General features: G+C 40.7%; 1 protein-coding gene across 1 annotated transcript in view; it reads right to left on the minus strand.

Moving 5' to 3' along the window:
• LOC132858837 (NACHT, LRR and PYD domains-containing protein 12-like) overlaps positions 1–18413 on the minus strand; it is a 379445-nt gene that overhangs the window by 276049 nt on the left and 84983 nt on the right. The window contains exon 12 of the mRNA XM_060889353.1: positions 16578–16669. Coding sequence (XP_060745336.1) covers positions 16578–16669 — 92 coding nt within the window. The remainder of the gene's footprint in view (positions 1–16577; positions 16670–18413) is intronic.

The following is an 18413-nucleotide window of genomic DNA, read 5'->3' on the forward strand; positions in this document are numbered from 1 at the left end:
TATGATAATGAAGGGGTCTGAGAAAGACTGTTATGTTAATGGGATTAAGGGTGGGTGAAATTCCAGGATCTGGTGTGGGGGCTGTTACATCCTTTCATGCTTTGATTGTCACCCGAGTGTTTTGTCTCTATCTGATTGGACTGCCCCCTAAAATGTGTATATTTACAATGTATTACAACTTTAAGTCAGACTTGATGACTGCAGCGCCCGTGCCAGTACGCTCTGACTTGCAGACTCGTTTCATCGTGTATCTACAATAAAGACTACTGCACAAGGATATCCAAGTCTCCTGGTCTTCTCTGGAAAAAGTTTACAACAGGGGGCACGGTGGCTTAGTGGTTAGCACGTTCGCCTCACACCTCCAGGGTTGGGGGTTCGATTCCCGCCTCCTCCTTGTGTGTGGAGTTTGCATGTTCTCCCCGTGCCTCGGGGGTTTCCTCCGGGTACTCCGGTTTCCTCCCCGGTCCAAAGACATGCATGGTAGGTTGATTGGCATCTCTGGAAAATTGTCCGTAGTGTGTGATTGCATGAGTGAATGAGAGTGTCGATCTCATTCACTCATGTTGATCAATACAGAACACAGCAGTGTCTTAATGAAATTAAAATTAGCCAGTATTTGTGCACCTGTAAATGTACAAAAACAAATGCAATACAGAAGGCAATGCAAATAAATGATTTTAGAGATATTTCTATAAATATCTCTAAAATAAATGATTAAAGTAACTTAATAAAATCTCTTAATGTCACTTATATGCTATGCCTAACTTGAACTTTGATTTCCTTTATATTTTACATTGCTATTATTTGAGTAAATGTAGGCAACATATAATAATAATAATAATAAGAAGAAGAAGAAGAAGAAGAAGAAGAAGAAGAACAAATGTTAATTTAAAAAATCCCATAGCCAACGGTGTTTCATACGTCTTTATAATTATATTTTATTGTGGATATTTTCTCACAATTCTGATGTAATGTGAAGTAAAATAAAAAATCTAAATTTTTTAAATGTAAATTAATAATATAAACATATTATACAATCTTAAAAAACCTTTGAGTGTTTAAGAGAAACAGGGTTCTTATGTGCCACCTGGTGGATATTCTGTGAAGCGAAACACATTAAGGTGATTGCTAAGATAGTCCCCCCGAACAGAAGTGCGGGAAGCCGCAGCAAGCTGCGGCACGAATTGCAGAATGCCGCGGGAGAAGACGTTCGTTCTTAAAGGCCACATCTTTATCACCACAGCTTAGCGAGGCACAACATAGCGTAACGTTACCCAACACGCTTAGCAAGGCACAGCCCAATGCAACGCAAAACAGCATAGCCCAGCAAGGCACAGCCCAACACAGCCTAGCAAGGCATAACATAGCGCAAAATAACCTACCAAGGCATAGCATAATGCAACACAACATAGCCTAGCAAGGCACAGCACAACGTATCACAACAGCCTATCGAGGCACAGAATGACGTATCACAACAGCCTAGCGAGGCACAACATAGCGTAACGTAACCTAACACGGCCTAGCAAGGTGCAGCACAATGCAATGCAACAACATAGCCCAGCAAGGCACAGCACTAAGCAGCATAACACAGCCTAGCGAGGCATAGCATAATGTATCATAACAGTCAACGAGGCCTAACACGGCGTAACGTAACATGGCCTAGCGAGGCATAGCATAACGTACCTAACATAGCTTAGCAAGGCATAGCATGAAGTAACCTAACATAGCTTAGCAGGGCATAGCATAACGTAACCTAACATAGCCTGGTGAGGCATAGCATAAAGTAACATAGCCTAGCAAGGCATAGCATAATGTAACCCAACATAGCCTAACGATGCATAGCACAATGTAACCTAACATAGCTTAGCAGGGCATAGCATAACGTAACCTAACCTAGCTGAGCAGGGCATAGCGTAACGTAACCATAGCATAACGTAACCTAACCTAGCGTAGCAGAGCATAGCATAACGTAACCCAACATAGCTGAGCAGGGCATAGCATAACGTAACCATAGCATAACATAACCTAACCTAGCTTAGCAGAGCATAGCATAATGTAACCCAACATAGCTTAGCATAACGTAACCCAACATAGCTGAGCAGGGCATAGCATAACGTAACCCAACATAGCTGAGCAGGGCATAGCATAACGTAACCTAGCATAGCTAACAGGGCATAGCATATCATAACCATAGCTGCTATGGTTATGATATGCTATGCCCTGTTAGCTATGCTAGGTTACATTATGCTATGCCCTGCTCAGCAATGTTGGGTTACATTATGCTATGGAATAGCATAATGTAACCTAACCTAGCTTAGCAGGGCATAGCATAAAGCAACCTAACCTAGCTGAGCAGGGCATAGCATAACGTAACCCAACATAGCTGAGCAGGGCATAGCATAACGTAACCTAGCATAGCTAACAGGGCATAGCATATCATAACCATAGCATAACATAACCTAACCTAGCTTAGCAGGGCATAGCATAACGTAACCTAACATAGCTGAGCAGGGCATAGCATAACTTAACCTAACATAGCCTAGCAGGGCATGGCATAACGTAACCTTACATAGCCTAGCAGGGCATGGCATAACGTAACCTTACATAACCTAGCAGGGCATGGCATAACGTAACCTTACATAGCCTAGCAGGGCATGGTATAACGTAACCTAACATAGCGTAGCGAGGCATAACAGCGCAACGTAACCTAACCTGGTCTAGCAAGGCATAGCATAACGTAACATAGCCTAGCAAGGTAAGCCTAGCTAACATAACATAACATAGCATAACCTAGCATACCATAACGAGCTGGCTTAGCATGGCATATCGAGGCATGCATTACCTAGCATGAGGTAATCTAGCCTAGAATAGCAAGCATGGCATAACTCATCATGACGAGCAATGCAAAAGCATAGCATAACCTTATCTTATAACAAAGCGTAATATATAATATAACCTAGCATAGCATAACATACATAGCATAGCGAAGCATAGCCTAACGTAGCATAGTATAACAGACTGTACAACACGCCAGCCCTAAGGTCGCTTCCGGCTCAACAAACGCACCATTATACACAAACATGCGCGCCATATCGATTTACCGTAAGTTCAAAGCGTCTTCAAAACTTCCCCTTCGGCTCGAGTATACTAATAGTAATCACGACCTCTTATAGTTCCACATCGCGAAACACAAAAGGAGATAGCTTGCGGTTTAAACTCTAATTAGCCACCAAGTTTAAATCGCAGCAGCAGCAATGCAGAGGCAGCAGCCCCACAAAAGATGATAGCTTGCGGTTTAAGCTCCAAATAGTCACCGAGTCTAAATCGCAGCAGCAGCAATGCAAAGGCAGCAGCTCCACAAAAGATGATAGCTTGCGGTTTAAGCTCCAAATAGTCACCAGGTCTAAATCGCAGCAGCAGCAATGCAGAGGCAGCAGCCCCACAACAGAAGATTGCTTGCGGTTTAAACTCCAAATATCCACTGAGTTTAAATCACAGTGGCAGTAATGCAGAGGAAACAGCCAAGCAGCCAGACGGAAAAAAAGCATTTAAATAAGGTGCCCTGTTTGAAAGGGACCAATAGTGCGCTTATTAATCAGATCAGCTGATGGGCGGGGTTAGAAAATTGACATCAGCTGATAGCCAAGCTTGACTATGTGGCCTGCCTGAACTGACGCTGAAACGCTATATTTATCTCCTGATTGCGTGACATGGACACGAACGCTTGCTGTAAGGAAATCTAATGTGATTGCCAGATTTAAAATCAACCCTATTATACATGCCATATAGAAGATCTGAGCAGTTAGTCTGCCTTCATTTTGTCTGTCAGTTTTATTGGATTTATCTGGCGGTTCATTTCCTCTGTCTTTGTTGCGAGTTAAGGCTAACTGCATCATGGCTTATAGGTACACTTTTACAATTTTAGTTTTGGAGTAAGAAATTAAGTGTATCAGGATCTATAGTGCTAAACTGGTCTGGCGGCAGGCCCTGTTGGTCTGTGATGATACCAATATTCCTTACCTTCAACCTTGACTGCTGTGGGAGTAGCTAACACCACTTTAAAAGGTCCTTCTCTCCTTGGTTCTCTCCAATGTTTTCTTTTGAATGTTCTGATGTATACGTAGTCTCCTGGTTCTACCTGGTTATGTGGTTCTTCTATTGCTGTACCATGTGTAGCCGGACCCAGCTGAGGATACAAGAGTCTGTGGCTATGGGTTAAATGCTTTACATAACTTGACATCTCGCCTTCCATTTGTTCCAGCGACGGACCCTTATAGGGTCCTCGTGTGTATGCTACAGGCATTGGCCTGCCTGTTACCATCTCATGAGGTGTCAGGTGCGTTGTACGGTTTGTCTGTGAGCGCATTTTCATCAGTGCTAATGGCAATGCCTGCACCCAATTCAGGTTTGTGCTATGACATATATTGGCAATTTTTTCTTTCAACCATTTGCTCTTTCTACTCTGCCTTGGGAGCTTGGGTGATAAACGCCTTCCTATCTTTTAGGAATTTTTCAGATTCTGGGTTCACTGTATTACACCTTTCGATCGTCAATTCCGGTGCTGACAGTATTACATCGTACCCAGTGCGTCTTGCATTGGTTATTACAAACACCTGACTTGTAAATAATGCATGCAGTGCATGTGAGGTGTATAGGGTCACTGGGTGACCCATCGTAATTGTAGAAGCCTTTTGGTATGCAAATGCAGCTGCTGATATGGCACGATAACAGGGCAGCATACCCTTTTCAACATTATCTAGGGCTTTGCTGAAGTATGCAATAGGTTGTTTTCCCATGCCCTGTTGCTGCTGCAATAGCACAGCAGATGCAAAACCTTGTCTTTCTGACACCTATTGATGAAATGGCTTACTGTAATCTGGACTAGCCAGTGCTGGGGCTGAGGCTAGTGTACACTTCAACATCTCAAATGCTGCTGATGCTTCTGGTGTCCATGTCAGCTGTGCATTGGGTTTAGCCTGATCCACTGCTTTTATCATGTCTCTAAGCGGTTGCACCTTTAAGGCAAAGTCACATATCCATGGTCTACTAAATCCTGCCATGCCCAGGAATAACTACATCTGTCGTACGGTTTGAGGTCATGGTGCATCATGTATAGCCTGTACATGAGCCGATAATATCTTTCGTGTTGTTCCTTCCAGAACCCTTCTCAAATATTCCACCTTTTTCTGGCAGAATTGCAGTTTTTCTTTACTGACTTTGTGCCCATTGTTTGCCAGGGCCTTTGTACTATTATTGAGTCCTGCAAGCACTGTTCCTTTGTTTGGCTACAGATCAATAAGTCATCAACATACTGAACCATGAGACTATCCATTTGTAAATTTACCAGGTCTCTAGTTAATACTTGGTTAAATATCGATGGACTCTCACAATATCCTTGAGGCAACCTCGTGTACGTATCGTGTACTGTTGCCTCGATATGTGAATGCAAACAAGTGCTGAGAGTCAGGGTGCAATGGAACACTAAAAAATGCAGAACACAGATCAATTACCGTGTACCATTTTGTTCCCTCTGGGATGTTTGATAACAAAGTGTGTGGATCCGGGACCACTGGTGTCTCCACCACCACTATCTGATTGACTAGTCTTAAATCATGGACCAACCCATTTGTCTGAATTAGGCTTTCTGACCAGAAAAATTGGAGTGTTGCACTGACTCCTTGTGGGGATTAAAACCCCTGCTTCCACTAGCCCTTTAATTGTTGGCCCTATCCCTTCTTCCGCTTGTTGTTCTTCTGCTGTCTCTGATAGGGTAATGGAGCGTTGGGTCTAACCTGTATTTTTGCTAACCCTGCTGACTTAACTAGTCCTACATCTGTTGTGTGTTTAGTCCACAGTTGCTCTGGGACTTTACTTAGTGCTTCTTCTACTTCTTTTTCTGTTAGCTCTTCCTCATCTGCCATTTGTGGCATCTGTACCTCTACTTCTACTCTCACTTGTATTTTTGTCTGCTGACTTACTACCTGCTGTGTCTCTTTATAATCTATTTTAAGAAACTTTCTATCTTCTGACATATGTATTCTAGGGTTTCTAGTTACGTTCCACTTCATTACCCATCCTGCCTCTTTCATCATAGGCCCTAAATCTTTGTATTCAAAACCTTGCCTGATCATCAGGGAGATGTGGGAGACTGCATCTCCAACTTGATACCATCCTTGAATCTGTTCTGAAGTATGACATATGCAGCTACTCCTTGCTGGCCAATTATTATACTGTCCGTACTGATATCATATTTTCCTCCCATAGCGATGCATATTCTTCATCTTTCCCCCTTCATCATATTTCAGGGTACAATGCCATGGTCCTCTAGCTTCACAGCAATCTGGACGTATGTTGTTTAACCATGGCTTCCATTCAGAGTATTCTCTCCATATTTTTGATGTATCTGTTGTATTATTCAGGCATCACACAAATAAGAGGAACTCAAGATTGCAGGAACTGATTTCTTTTATTCGACCGGGACATCCCTCACATACAAGTTACTATCTCTTCTTCATTCAATGCTTTATACTACCATTACTGCCACCGAGTGGACCAAACAACATCCCACTCATTACATCTTTGTCTTTGATTTCCATCCAATACACTTGTCCAGTTCTGTTATTTCTTCTTCTTGGCTTACTACTAAGTACTGTTGGGCCTACATCTCTGGGAGTGTTATCCACACCCCTGTTGGCCCACAGTGTATTTTGTCTCCTAATTTGCAGAGCACATCTCTTCCAAGAAGATTAGCTGGAGTGTCTGGGGAATAGAGTAAAGGTGTTGCACTACTATTCCTTCTACAGTAATCCATTGAGGCTCGGTAAATCATAGAGTCTGAGTTTTTCCTGAGAAGCCCACTGTCTTTTATTGCTCTACGTGTGAGGTGAAGCTTTGAGCCTTCGTTTCCAATGCTTGTAAATGTTGCTCCTGTGTCAATCAGGAATGGGGCCTGTACTTCATTTCCAATTCCAATCAGCTCCCCCTCTGGCTTCTCTAGGCTTCTTCACATTCCACCTGGAGCTGAGCCCATGGGGCTCCCTCCAGGTGGAACTGGGGCTTGTCCTTGAAATCCTGGGCCCATCCATTGGCAGGTGCTTGCTGAATTCCTGGTTGCCCTGTTCCTTGTTGGAGCATTGGTGCAGGCATTTCTGCAGGCATCTGTTGTCCTCCTTGATTTCCCATGGCTCCTCCTGGTGCCCCATATTGTACGTAGGGACAGTCTCTCTTCAAGTGACCTGGGTTATTGCAGTTCCAGCAACTTCCTCCTGTTCCCCAGGCAGGTCTTTGTGGAGGTGGTTTTAAATGTAAAAGCCTTTATCTTTTCACACCAATTGTCATGCGGAAAAAGATTTTCTAATGTCCACAGTCCATCAAACCTCGTCAAGGACCACAACTTAGCCGCTATCTGTTCTTCAGATTGATGTCTCTCCACACCACTCCTATCCTTATATGTTCGTTCGTCCCAGAAAAAGGTCCTTATTCCTCTAGACTCTACTTCCAAGTCTGTCTCTTCTTCTTCAAGATCTGAAATGATGAAACGCTCCTTCAAGAGACGAAAGGCTGTAATTGCCATGGGTGACCACGTGAGACGGGACGGTGCCTTTTTTGTCATAGATGTGAGTGGTGCCACTATGGTTCTAATCCACTAATGAAACGGCGATAGAAGTTCTCAAACCAGAGGAACCGCTGTAGTTCCTTGATGGTTTGAGGTCCACTAATGTCTCGGAGTGGATAAGGATGTCTTCAATGTACACGATCACCCAGCGATCCAGCATATCCCGGAAAACATCGTTAATGAACGATTGGAATACTGATGGACTGTTAGAAAGGCCGAATGGCATGACAAAATATTCGTAGTGGCCCGACTGGGTTTAAAAGGCAGTTTTCCATTCGTCTCCTTCTATGATGTAAATGAGGTTGTAAGCATTGCGTAAGTCCATTATGGTGAAATATTTGGCCTTGCATAGTTGTTCTAGAGCTGATGGGATGAGTGAGAGAGTATAAGGAAACTTTACGGTCAGCTCATTCAGAGCCTGATAGTCAAATTGCGCACAATTCTGAGATCGGGAGGTGAAAATGTTCAAACTCACCAGGGTGTTTTATTTATTGCGTGGTCTGGTGGGACAGGTTGGCAACAGGTGTCTGGATTTTCCACAGTACAGACAGAGCTGGTGATGGATGCGTCGTGCTCTCTCCTTGGGTGTGAGTTGTGTATATCTGAGCTGCATGGGTTCGACATTCTCAGAATGCGTGCGGGCATTCTTATCATTCAGTTCTTATCAGGTTGTCTATTTGGATCGACAGCTCCATGAATGCCGACAAATCTTTCCCCTTGTCACGACAGGCAAGTTCAGCCTGCAGCTCGTTGCTCAATCCCTTGCGGTAGAGAAGCTTGAGTTGTCTCTCCTCCCAGCCAGCTTGTGCCGCGAGGGTGCGAGATTCGAGGGCATAATCCGCGGCAGTACGGTTTCCCTCAGAAACACTTAATAGGTGCTCCTCTGCACTCTCTGCTCCTGCGGAATGTTCGAATACACTACGAAACTGGGTCAGGAAATGATGGAAGGAGGGGAACGCGGTGCCATCCTCTCTCCATACCACGGTGGCCCACTCTAGAGCTCTTCCCGTGAGAAGGGTGCAGACAAAGGCTATTTGGCTGGCTTCAGTGGGGTAAAGAGAGGGTTGTTGTGTCACAAAGAGTGAGCACTGCATCAGGAAACCCCTGCATTTCGCTGGATCGCTGTTGAACTTATCCGAAAAGGCAAGCTGTGGGTTAGCGGCTGAGGAGACAGTGTAAGGGGGAGCAGGCGGAGACGCCGATGGCTGAGCACCGCTGGGCTACCTCGCAGGCTTTGTAGCATTGTGAGTTCACTCGTGAGCAAGGTAAGGTGAGTCAACTGTTTTTAGTGGCCTGCGAGTTGCTGCACTTGAGCTGAAAGCTCAGTCGAGAGCTTGGAAATCACTGCTGGATCACTTTGTGGCGAAGTCTTCTGTAATGAAGCATCATAAGGCTGAGGATCCATTTACAGGCTTTATTAGAATACTCACAGTACAACAGACAAGGGTCAACATTGGCAAACACAACAATGCAGAGTAGACAGAAATCATGGTCAATATAACAGGCAAAGGGTCAGGGCAGGCGGCAGAGAATAGTAAGGCAGAAATACAAACAAAGTAATAACCGGAAAATACAAAACAGGAAACGCTCAGAAAAATAGCCGAGGCAAATCGAGACTTCGCACAGAAGTCAAGTTCAAGTCTGTTAATATAGGTTGCAGCTGATTGGGAACAGGTGGCGGTGCAATCAGATCCAGTGAGGGATTATGGGAGCTGCTAATACTCGGGAGAATGCTCCCTCTGGTGGCGATCGGAGGACGAGGCAGGTGCTTCATTCATGACAGTTACCTGTTAATTGTCAACAAAAAACAGGTAAAAAAAATCAAAATAAAAAAATGAAATATTGTTGTTGTTTAATTTCTTATTAAATTAATACATGAAATCTCATTTAAGTAGTATAATTTAAATTCTAAGACATTAATAGTTATTTTATAAAACACTCTCACTCACTCATTTTCTACCACTTATCCGAACTACCTCGGGTCACGGGGAGCCTGTGCCTATCTCAGGCAGCATTGGGCATCAAGGCAGGATACACCCTGGACGGAGAGCAGGGCACACAGACACACTCATTCACACACACAATCACACACTACGGACAATTTTCCAGAGATGCCAATCAACCTACAATGCATGTCTTTGGACCGGGAAGGAAACCGGAGTACCCAGAGGAAACCCCCGAGGCACGGGGAGAACATGCAAACTCCGCACACACAAGGTGGAGGCGGGAATCGAACCCCAACCCTGGACTTGTGAGGTGAACGTGCTAACCACTAAGCCACCGTGCCCCCTACTTTTTTTTTTTTTTTTTGATAAAACATATGCTCAAAAAACATTAGTAATGTGAACTAATGAATTTCAGTAAAGACTACTAATTTAAATATTATTTGTCTATCGCAATCCTGCCTTGATGCCCAATGACGCCTGAGATAGGCACAGGCTCCCCGTGACCCGAGGTAGTTCGGATAAGCGGTAGAAGATGAATGAATGAATGAATTTGTCTATCGCATGACTTGAGATTCTATGTTCAAACAACTTGTTTAGTTTTATCCCGTGTAAAAACTGAAATGGTTTTGTGCAACGGGTTTCCTCGCAAATTTCTAGTAATGTCAACTAATTCGGGTTAAGAGTGTAGTTAGAAATAATGCTGGTATTTTCTGTATTATCTTCACTTTGGCTAAAATGAAAAAAAAATCTAACTTTGTGTGGTCAAGACCCAAATCTGCCCAATGCTGCCGAAGGCACAGGTCTGTGAGCTCCTAAACAACAGAACCATAACTTACTACAAAACAATTATTTTAAATAAATGTGTTGCAATTTTTTAAAAGTGGGAAAATGTACTGTATGTACAGACACTGTGTATTAAGCCAAATAAAACTAAATTCATTATACAGTAGTATTATAAAGTTATTTCTCTTCAAAACCACAATATCTGTCAGTAAAACTGAATCAGGAGGCAGTTTTTAATCCATTATAAAATGACATTTCGGACTGTTAGTTAAAGGTTTTTTTGGTAGTTTTGTGTTCACATGCAAATAAATCCAGTTCAGTCAGGACCACTTTGTCAAATGAAGGTTTATTAAGCGATATGCATACAGTTAGTGTTGGCAGTATGGTTCTGTTCTGGGCAAATTTTCCCGCGCGCCTTCCGTGCGCATGCATGGACGGTGTGGGGAGAGCGGCGGCTGGAGAATCAAAGAGTCCCCCCAATGCAACAGAATCAGAAGCATGGCATGCATGTTATTGAAAGGTTCGCTTGCAGTTTGAAAAAGAAATAGATTGATAAATAGAATAGGGTAGAGAGGGGGGAGAGGGGAAAGGGAGAAGAAGGAAGGAAAGGGACGCAAATACGTTAAGGTAACTTAATGGACTGGACGACGGGTTGGAGGGGGGATTAGAAATGCAGCAGCAGCAGTGGTGCGTGAGAGCGGCTCGAGAAAAGGGAATTTACATTACATTATATATTTGAAGAACAAAATGTTTTTCTACAGAATATTCTACAGAATTAGCTATACATAATATTAATTGTACACAACAAAAATAATTTTATTTACATTGTATTTATGTATTTTATTCCTTCTAAATGTATGATGTATTTATACAAGACATTTTAAGTACCTTTATACAATATAATTTTAGTTCTGTATCCAGTAAAATAACTATAAGTATACATGTGTAAAAAGTGTAAATCATATTACAATAATAAACAAATAATAAATCACACAAACAGTAAATTCACAAACCATCAAAACTACATCATACAACAGTTATTGGTGGATCATTAATTTGATTTGATTAGAAGAGTTCTGATATTTAGTATAACATCACTGGAACATTAATTACCCAAAAGATAAATGTGACTTGAAGTCTCCTATGGGCTTCATCAGATAAACTCCTCAGATAAACTCCAATCCTATCAGGTGAGAAATCCACCAATGTCCTGAAACTGTTCCTGTCCATTTTATTTCTCTTCCACTGACTGGGTTCAGCTCAGGTTCATGTGGATTTTCACCTGCTGTTCCAAATAATCCCTCAGGTTTTTATGGGATTGAGGTCCAGGGAATTTTATCCATGGATCAGTGGTCATTATAAACTCAGTGTAGAATTGTGTTTAGTCTGATTCACTGTACATGATGAACACACACTTCTCACGTCTCTAAGTCTGTTTAATGTGATAGAACTAAATGAGTGATGTGTTAATAAACATGTTCTCTATTCTCCATCATGGTAATGCAGGAACACTGGAGTCTTCATCACACACAGATATTCATTAGACCCTGAATATGAAAGAAAAACATGTGAATTAATCAACACAAAGTGGACTGTGGTACTTCATGATCAACAGCATGTAATCATCTCTGCTCCAACAGAAACATTATCATGTCCTGTTTATAATGAATCATTCAACATTTCTTCATTCTTACTAATATCTGTGTTTTAACATTTAACTAGAACAAATGAGAACTTCCACAAGTTCTAACAGGATAATGAGCAGATCTTTACCCATCACATCACTGCTCTTATCCAATCACAGGAGCTTTTTTAAATAACAAACACTACTGTGTCATTATATCTTGTTCTACATTTATATTTAAGTGCAGACTTTAAGAACAAACTGAGGTGAATTTTATAGGAATGACAGAAGACACAATGTTCATTAACAATCACTCTCATCAACTCATTTGTGACTTTTTGTAGACTGTCTGAATCCCTGTTTTCTGCCTTCACATGAATTTTACATCAACACACTTTACTGAACACAAAACAGCATCATAGAGAATCGTTAGAAAAATTCTGATTAATCAGAATATAGTGACATTTTCTAACCTGATAATCTGAAAGTTATTGAAAAGAAATGTAATGTGTATCAATGTGTAATGATAATGAGGTTAAACTTTTATTAAAAGGTCATTACTCACTTCAGTGTCTGTAGTTTGTAATGTTCATCATCCTTAAGATCAGACAGCAGCTTCTTATCTGAGTCTCCTAGTTTATTATAGGACAGATCCAGGAGACTCAGGTGTGAGGGGTTTGATCTCAGAGCTGAAGTCAGAGCAGCACAGCCTTCATCTGAGACACCACAATTATACAAACTGTAGAGAGACACAATGAAACACTCTTCATCTTTGCTACAAATACACATGTAAACTTTTTTAGCTAACAACCTTAAATCCACTAGTATTTTTGTATGAAAACTAACTAGTCGTCTAAATGAATAAATCACTTCAAAAAGCTTTCACTGATGACTAAATCACATCCAGTTTTAGAAGACTTTAAAAATGAGAAGAGAAAAGAAAACCTTTTAGCAGTTAACAATTTAACATTATTGATCAAATATGTGGCAAATAAATCAGATCTGTAAAACAGGAAGTCCTCATTCATCTAAATCCACATTCACATACTACTCATTAACACAGTGATAAGTGTTAGTCTGGTAATTACATCTCCCCAGTAATGGGGCAGGGTGTGGGGTGGTGGTGTCAAAGTGAGAGGCAGGGCAAAGTGATGGGTGTAGCTTTTGATGGGCATGGCTTATAACTGAAGGGTACAGGATATTTTCACTTCAGCTAACATTACAATCAGTCTTCATGTTTTAAATCATGACGTAAATATTATTGTTTGATGAAGACGAAGCCTATTTTCAGACATATCTTCTGTAATCTACATCATCAGACACTGATTTATCAGGAACATTTTACTGGGGCTCGAGTGTCGACTCTGACTGTAGACAGAGTGTATTATTGTGGACTGAGTAACACACACTTTAGAGACCAGGACAACACATAAGACTAGAACTTGGACTTTTTCTGGACTTTCATATACAACACTGATACATCAGCCAGATTTTATTTTACACATAACATATTTCATATATTGCAGTATTTAACACATCTGAACTTTATTAAAACAGTCACATTGTTCTGCCATTGATCCATATTCAGATTTATTTTTCCACTCCATTAAACTGATTCTTACATTTCTATTTGTTACATCTATTCTATTTTTATTCTATTTTCTTTTTTATTATTCTATTTTATTTTATGTTTAAATCACAGACAGTTTAATTACATTTCACTACATGTCATACTGTGTATGGTTGTGTGTGAGAAATAAAATATAAATGTACAGTAAATGTTTTCTGTAACTTTTCTCTGCTTCACATCTCAACAAAATCTCTGTTTTAATCCAAGTTCACACAAACAGATCTTTCTTGAGAAGATCAGACTGTCAGTAATCAGACATAAAACAGTGTCAGTCTCTAAATAGTTTTTGGAGAAGTTGTTAGTTAATTGGTGTATTTTTTAAACCCAGACTGTGAAAGTGTAAATGGTTTATTCAGTATTGACAAGAACAACTGTGACTGTGTTTTACACACGTGGACAAAATTGTTGGTACCCTTCGGTCAATGAAAGAAAAACACAACGGTCACAGAAAAAACTTTAATCTGACAAAAGTAATAATAAGTAAAAATTCTATGAATGTTAACCAATGAAAATCAGACATTGCTTTTCAACCATGCTTCAAAGGAATTATTTAAAAAAATAAACTCATGGAACAGGTGTAGGGACCTTTAAAAATGTGCTTTGTTTTCAATGTTGTATAATGCCAATTTATTTATTTTATTTCTATTTCAAAATATAATATTCCATGCAGCATTGTTTTATTTTTCAGATATGGGTTTGTTTTATATAGTCAATTAATGGGTTAAATGTGAGTATTATTGTTGGCCAATGACTGTTGAGGGAAAGGTAAAAGGTCACGTAAAAGAAAGGGGGGAAGAGCAACGCACATGGCGAGAAGGGACGTGCAGGCTGCGTGTGCTAAGGAAGCCGCAGAGGTTAGCATCTTTGGAGACTGAGAATATTCGTTGAAATATTAAGGCCCAATGTGTAACGAAACTGTATTCATTAGTTTATTTGATTCTTCTAAGTTCGGCATTCAGCGGTTATAACGGGAACAACGTGTGCGTGGACATTGAATGCAGACGGGATCGAGTTGGACCTACTGTAGGACTTCCTCGTTTGCCACTGCTGCTGCTGGAAAAGTTCACGTGTTTACACTGTGCTTGGATCGGCCTGACTCCTCACGCCGCAGAATTGATCACTGGTAATCGTGAGTTCATCTTGTTTTTCCTCGGATGGATGTAAGTGGATCTATTCAAGTTTGTGCTTAAGAGGATTGGTCATTAACCTTTACACCGCGAATGTGCACCAACGGGGCCCCAATGAAACACTAGTGTGTGTGACTTAGTTGGTTCTTATAAACTGTGAAATACTATTCATATTGGGTTCTTATATCTTTTTGTATCGCCTTATATGTTTTGAGGTGTTTCATTTTACTAAAGGTTGAATGTAATCTCATGTCATGTGATAAACATAACTGAAAGTATTAACAGGGTTGTAATAAGAATAGCAACAACAGAAGAATAATTACTTTTCATGCGATTTGATACATTTTATGTTGGTTTCTGGTTTTAAATATTTCATCCTCACTTTTGTTTAATTGTTTCATACATTTTGTTTAAATGATAACTACAACCCAACTAAAATAACAAAACTCTAGCATAAGAAAATAAATATTGCATGTTAATTTACTAATTTACATTTTGTATTCTTGTTTCATTCATTGGGATGGTTAATTTACTACTAAGAAATATTGTGATTTTAGGATATCTGATATATTAGTTACTTCTTTATTGTAATAAGAGACTGACGTAAATAGAATACTACCGGCCAATTCACCATTCAACTGACAGGAATCCAGGTTTCTTAGTTAAGGGTAAATAAAATTAAATAAGGAAATTTTATAACCTTATGGGTTAAAAATAGGGTTACACAGGCCTAAACAAAAATGATGGTAAACCTAACTTAATATTTTGTTGCACAACCTGCACAAACTGCAATCAGATGATTCCTGTTACTGTCAATGAGACTTCTGCACCTCTCAGCAGGTATTTTGGCCCACTCCTCATGAGCAAACTGCTCCAGTTGTTTCCGGTTTGAAGGGTGTCTTTTCCAGACGGCATGTTTCAGCTCCTTCCAAAGATGCTCAATAGGATTTAGGTCATGGCTCATAGAAGGCCACTTTAGAATAGTCCAATGTTTTCCTCTTCCATTCTTGGGTGTTTTTAGCTGTGTGTTTTGGGTCATTGTCCTTTTGAAAGACCCATGACCTGCGACTGAGACCAAGTTTTCTGACACTGGCCAGCACATTTCTCTCTAGAATCCCTTGATAGTCTTCAGATTTCATTGTACCCTGCACAGATTCAAGACACGCTGTGCCAGATGCAGCAAAGCAGCACCAGAACATAACAGAGCCTCCTCCATGTTTTACAGTAGGGACAGTGTTCTTTTCTTGATATCCTTAATTTTTCCGTCTGTGAACATAGAGCTGATGTGCCTTGGCAAAAAGTTCCATTTTTGTCTCATATGTCCATAGGACATTCTCCCAGAAGCTTTGTGGCTTGTCAACATGTAGTTTGGTATATACTAGCTTTTTTATGATTTGTGTCCTCCTTGGTCATCTCCCATGTAGTCCACTTTGGTGCAAACAACGACGGATGGTGTGATCTGACACTGATGTTCCTTGAGCATGAAGTTCACCTTGGATCTCTTTGGAATCAACATGTCCCTTTTGGACACATTATTTTCAATCTTTTCTAGGGGTACCATCATTTTTGTCTAGGCCTGTTCCATGAGTTCCATGCATGGTTGAAAAGCAATGCCTGACTTTCACTGGTTAACATTCCTAGAATTTTTATTTATTATTACTTTTGTCAGATCAAAGTTTTTTCTGTAACCATTGTGAGTTTTTCTTTCATTGACCGAAGGGTACCAACAATTTTGTCCACGTGTGTATTTATACAGAATGTGTTTATCTATTATTATGACCTGGATGAAGATTAGACTGACATGACATGATTAGACATGATTTATCAATAATGTTTTAATATATGATCTTACCACAGTGTCTCCAGTTTACAGTGAGGATTCTCCAGTACAGCAGAGAGACTCTTCACTCCTGAGTCTCCTAGTTTATTACTGGACAGATCCAGGTGTCTCAGAGCAGCACAGCCTTCATCCGAGACACCACAATCAGAGCAATTCAGAGCTGAAGTCAGAGCAGCACAGCCTTCATCCGAGACACCACAATCACGCAACCTATAGAGACACAATGACACACTCTTCATCAACAGATTTAAAACCCTTTATTAAAATTACTAAAATATTGTCAGATACTATATATAAATAATTTTGACAAAAACAGAACTAAACCACAAATAAAGATTTCTAGTGAGAATGTTTCCTCACATCAAATAGACTATAACTCAATAAATGTTCATCTATTACACTGTAACTCTGTAAACAATATGGACATCCATGGATTTACATTTAAATCAGTTTACTTTTGTAGCAGAGATGTTTTTAAATTCTTTTATTTCCAACATCAAATTCCCTCTGATCACTAATTAAATCATCATCATCATCATCAGCTGATAAACAGGTTTGTGAACTTTAAAATATATAATCAGTACAAATCTGTTCTTAACTTGTTTAAAAGTGTTTCTATTACTAAAGTATACAACACACCAGACAAGACACAACCTTGTCTAACACCTCTATAAACTTTATAAGGAACCACATAAGTCACCATTAACTTTCAGTATACTTTCAACATCACTGTTGTTACGTCCAAAGATGTATATTTTTTCTTTTTCTTTTGTTGTTGTTGTTGTCTCCTGCTCTCCTTTGGTTCCTCCCACTGTGCTCACAGGTCATCTGATTGCTCCCTCTCAGCTGCACCTGCTTACCAACCAGAGGGGAAGGAGTTTTAAAAGGAGAGCAGAACGCTCAGTCGTGGAGAAAAATTCTCTAAGAGCATGATCCATGTCCTGCCCACCTCGGTATATTGAATCAAATATTGTGCTCAAAATCAAATGTTATGGTAATAAGTAAATTTGGTGCTGATTGTTATCTTTGTTATTTTGTGTAACTTTGAGAATGGTAGGGAGGAGGGTGCCATTTTATTTTTTAAATCCTTGTTTTCTCCTCTTTTGTGTTAGCTAAGGAGTGAGTTCAGATAATCTGTCATTTATTTTATTTTTGTGTTCTAGTTTAGCAAGATTTCAACTTCCCAGGCAGTGAACCTTTTGTTTGTTATTTTGGCATTGCTCCTCCTGAGGTTTTGTTACTGTCAGGGAGCTACCTGACTCTTCTCCCATGCGTGCCCCGCCCGCACGGAGCGGCTCGCCGGCGTACTAATTACACACACCGGACTCTCATTCACTCACGCAATCACCAACCCTATAAGATCCCCCCTCTCATGCTAACCGGCGTCCGTTATTACATATGGTTCGGCGTGCTTCCAACACGCCGTTTTGCATTCTCTTCCGGACTTCGTGGGCCGCGCTCTCTAGCGCACCACCGGATAGTAATCTCTTTCTCGTCCGGACTTCGTGGGCCGCGCTCTCTAGCGCACCACCGGATAGTATTCTCTTCCTAAGCCAGTTGGTTGTGGAATTACAACAGTTCGCCTTCACTTCGGCTTTCACCTCTGTGTTTGGCGTAACAGAATAACGGACCTTTTTCAAAAAAAAAAAAAAAAAAAAAAAAAAAAAAAAAAGGGGAAAAGGACATTATTTTTCCTACCAGGAATGGAGAACATGCCCAGCACCCTCCCCGATCCGGTTCGGGATCTGGTCGCCGCGCTTCGAGCCGCCTTTCCCCCCACCGCGGCTCGTCCGGAACATCCCACTGTCCCCGGCAGTCCCATGGCACTCCCGGGAACTTTTGTGGGAG

The sequence above is a fragment of the Tachysurus vachellii genome, chromosome 16, assembly GCF_030014155.1.
Source record: "Tachysurus vachellii isolate PV-2020 chromosome 16, HZAU_Pvac_v1, whole genome shotgun sequence".
In the NCBI taxonomy this organism is placed as follows: Eukaryota; Metazoa; Chordata; class Actinopteri; order Siluriformes; family Bagridae; genus Tachysurus; species Tachysurus vachellii.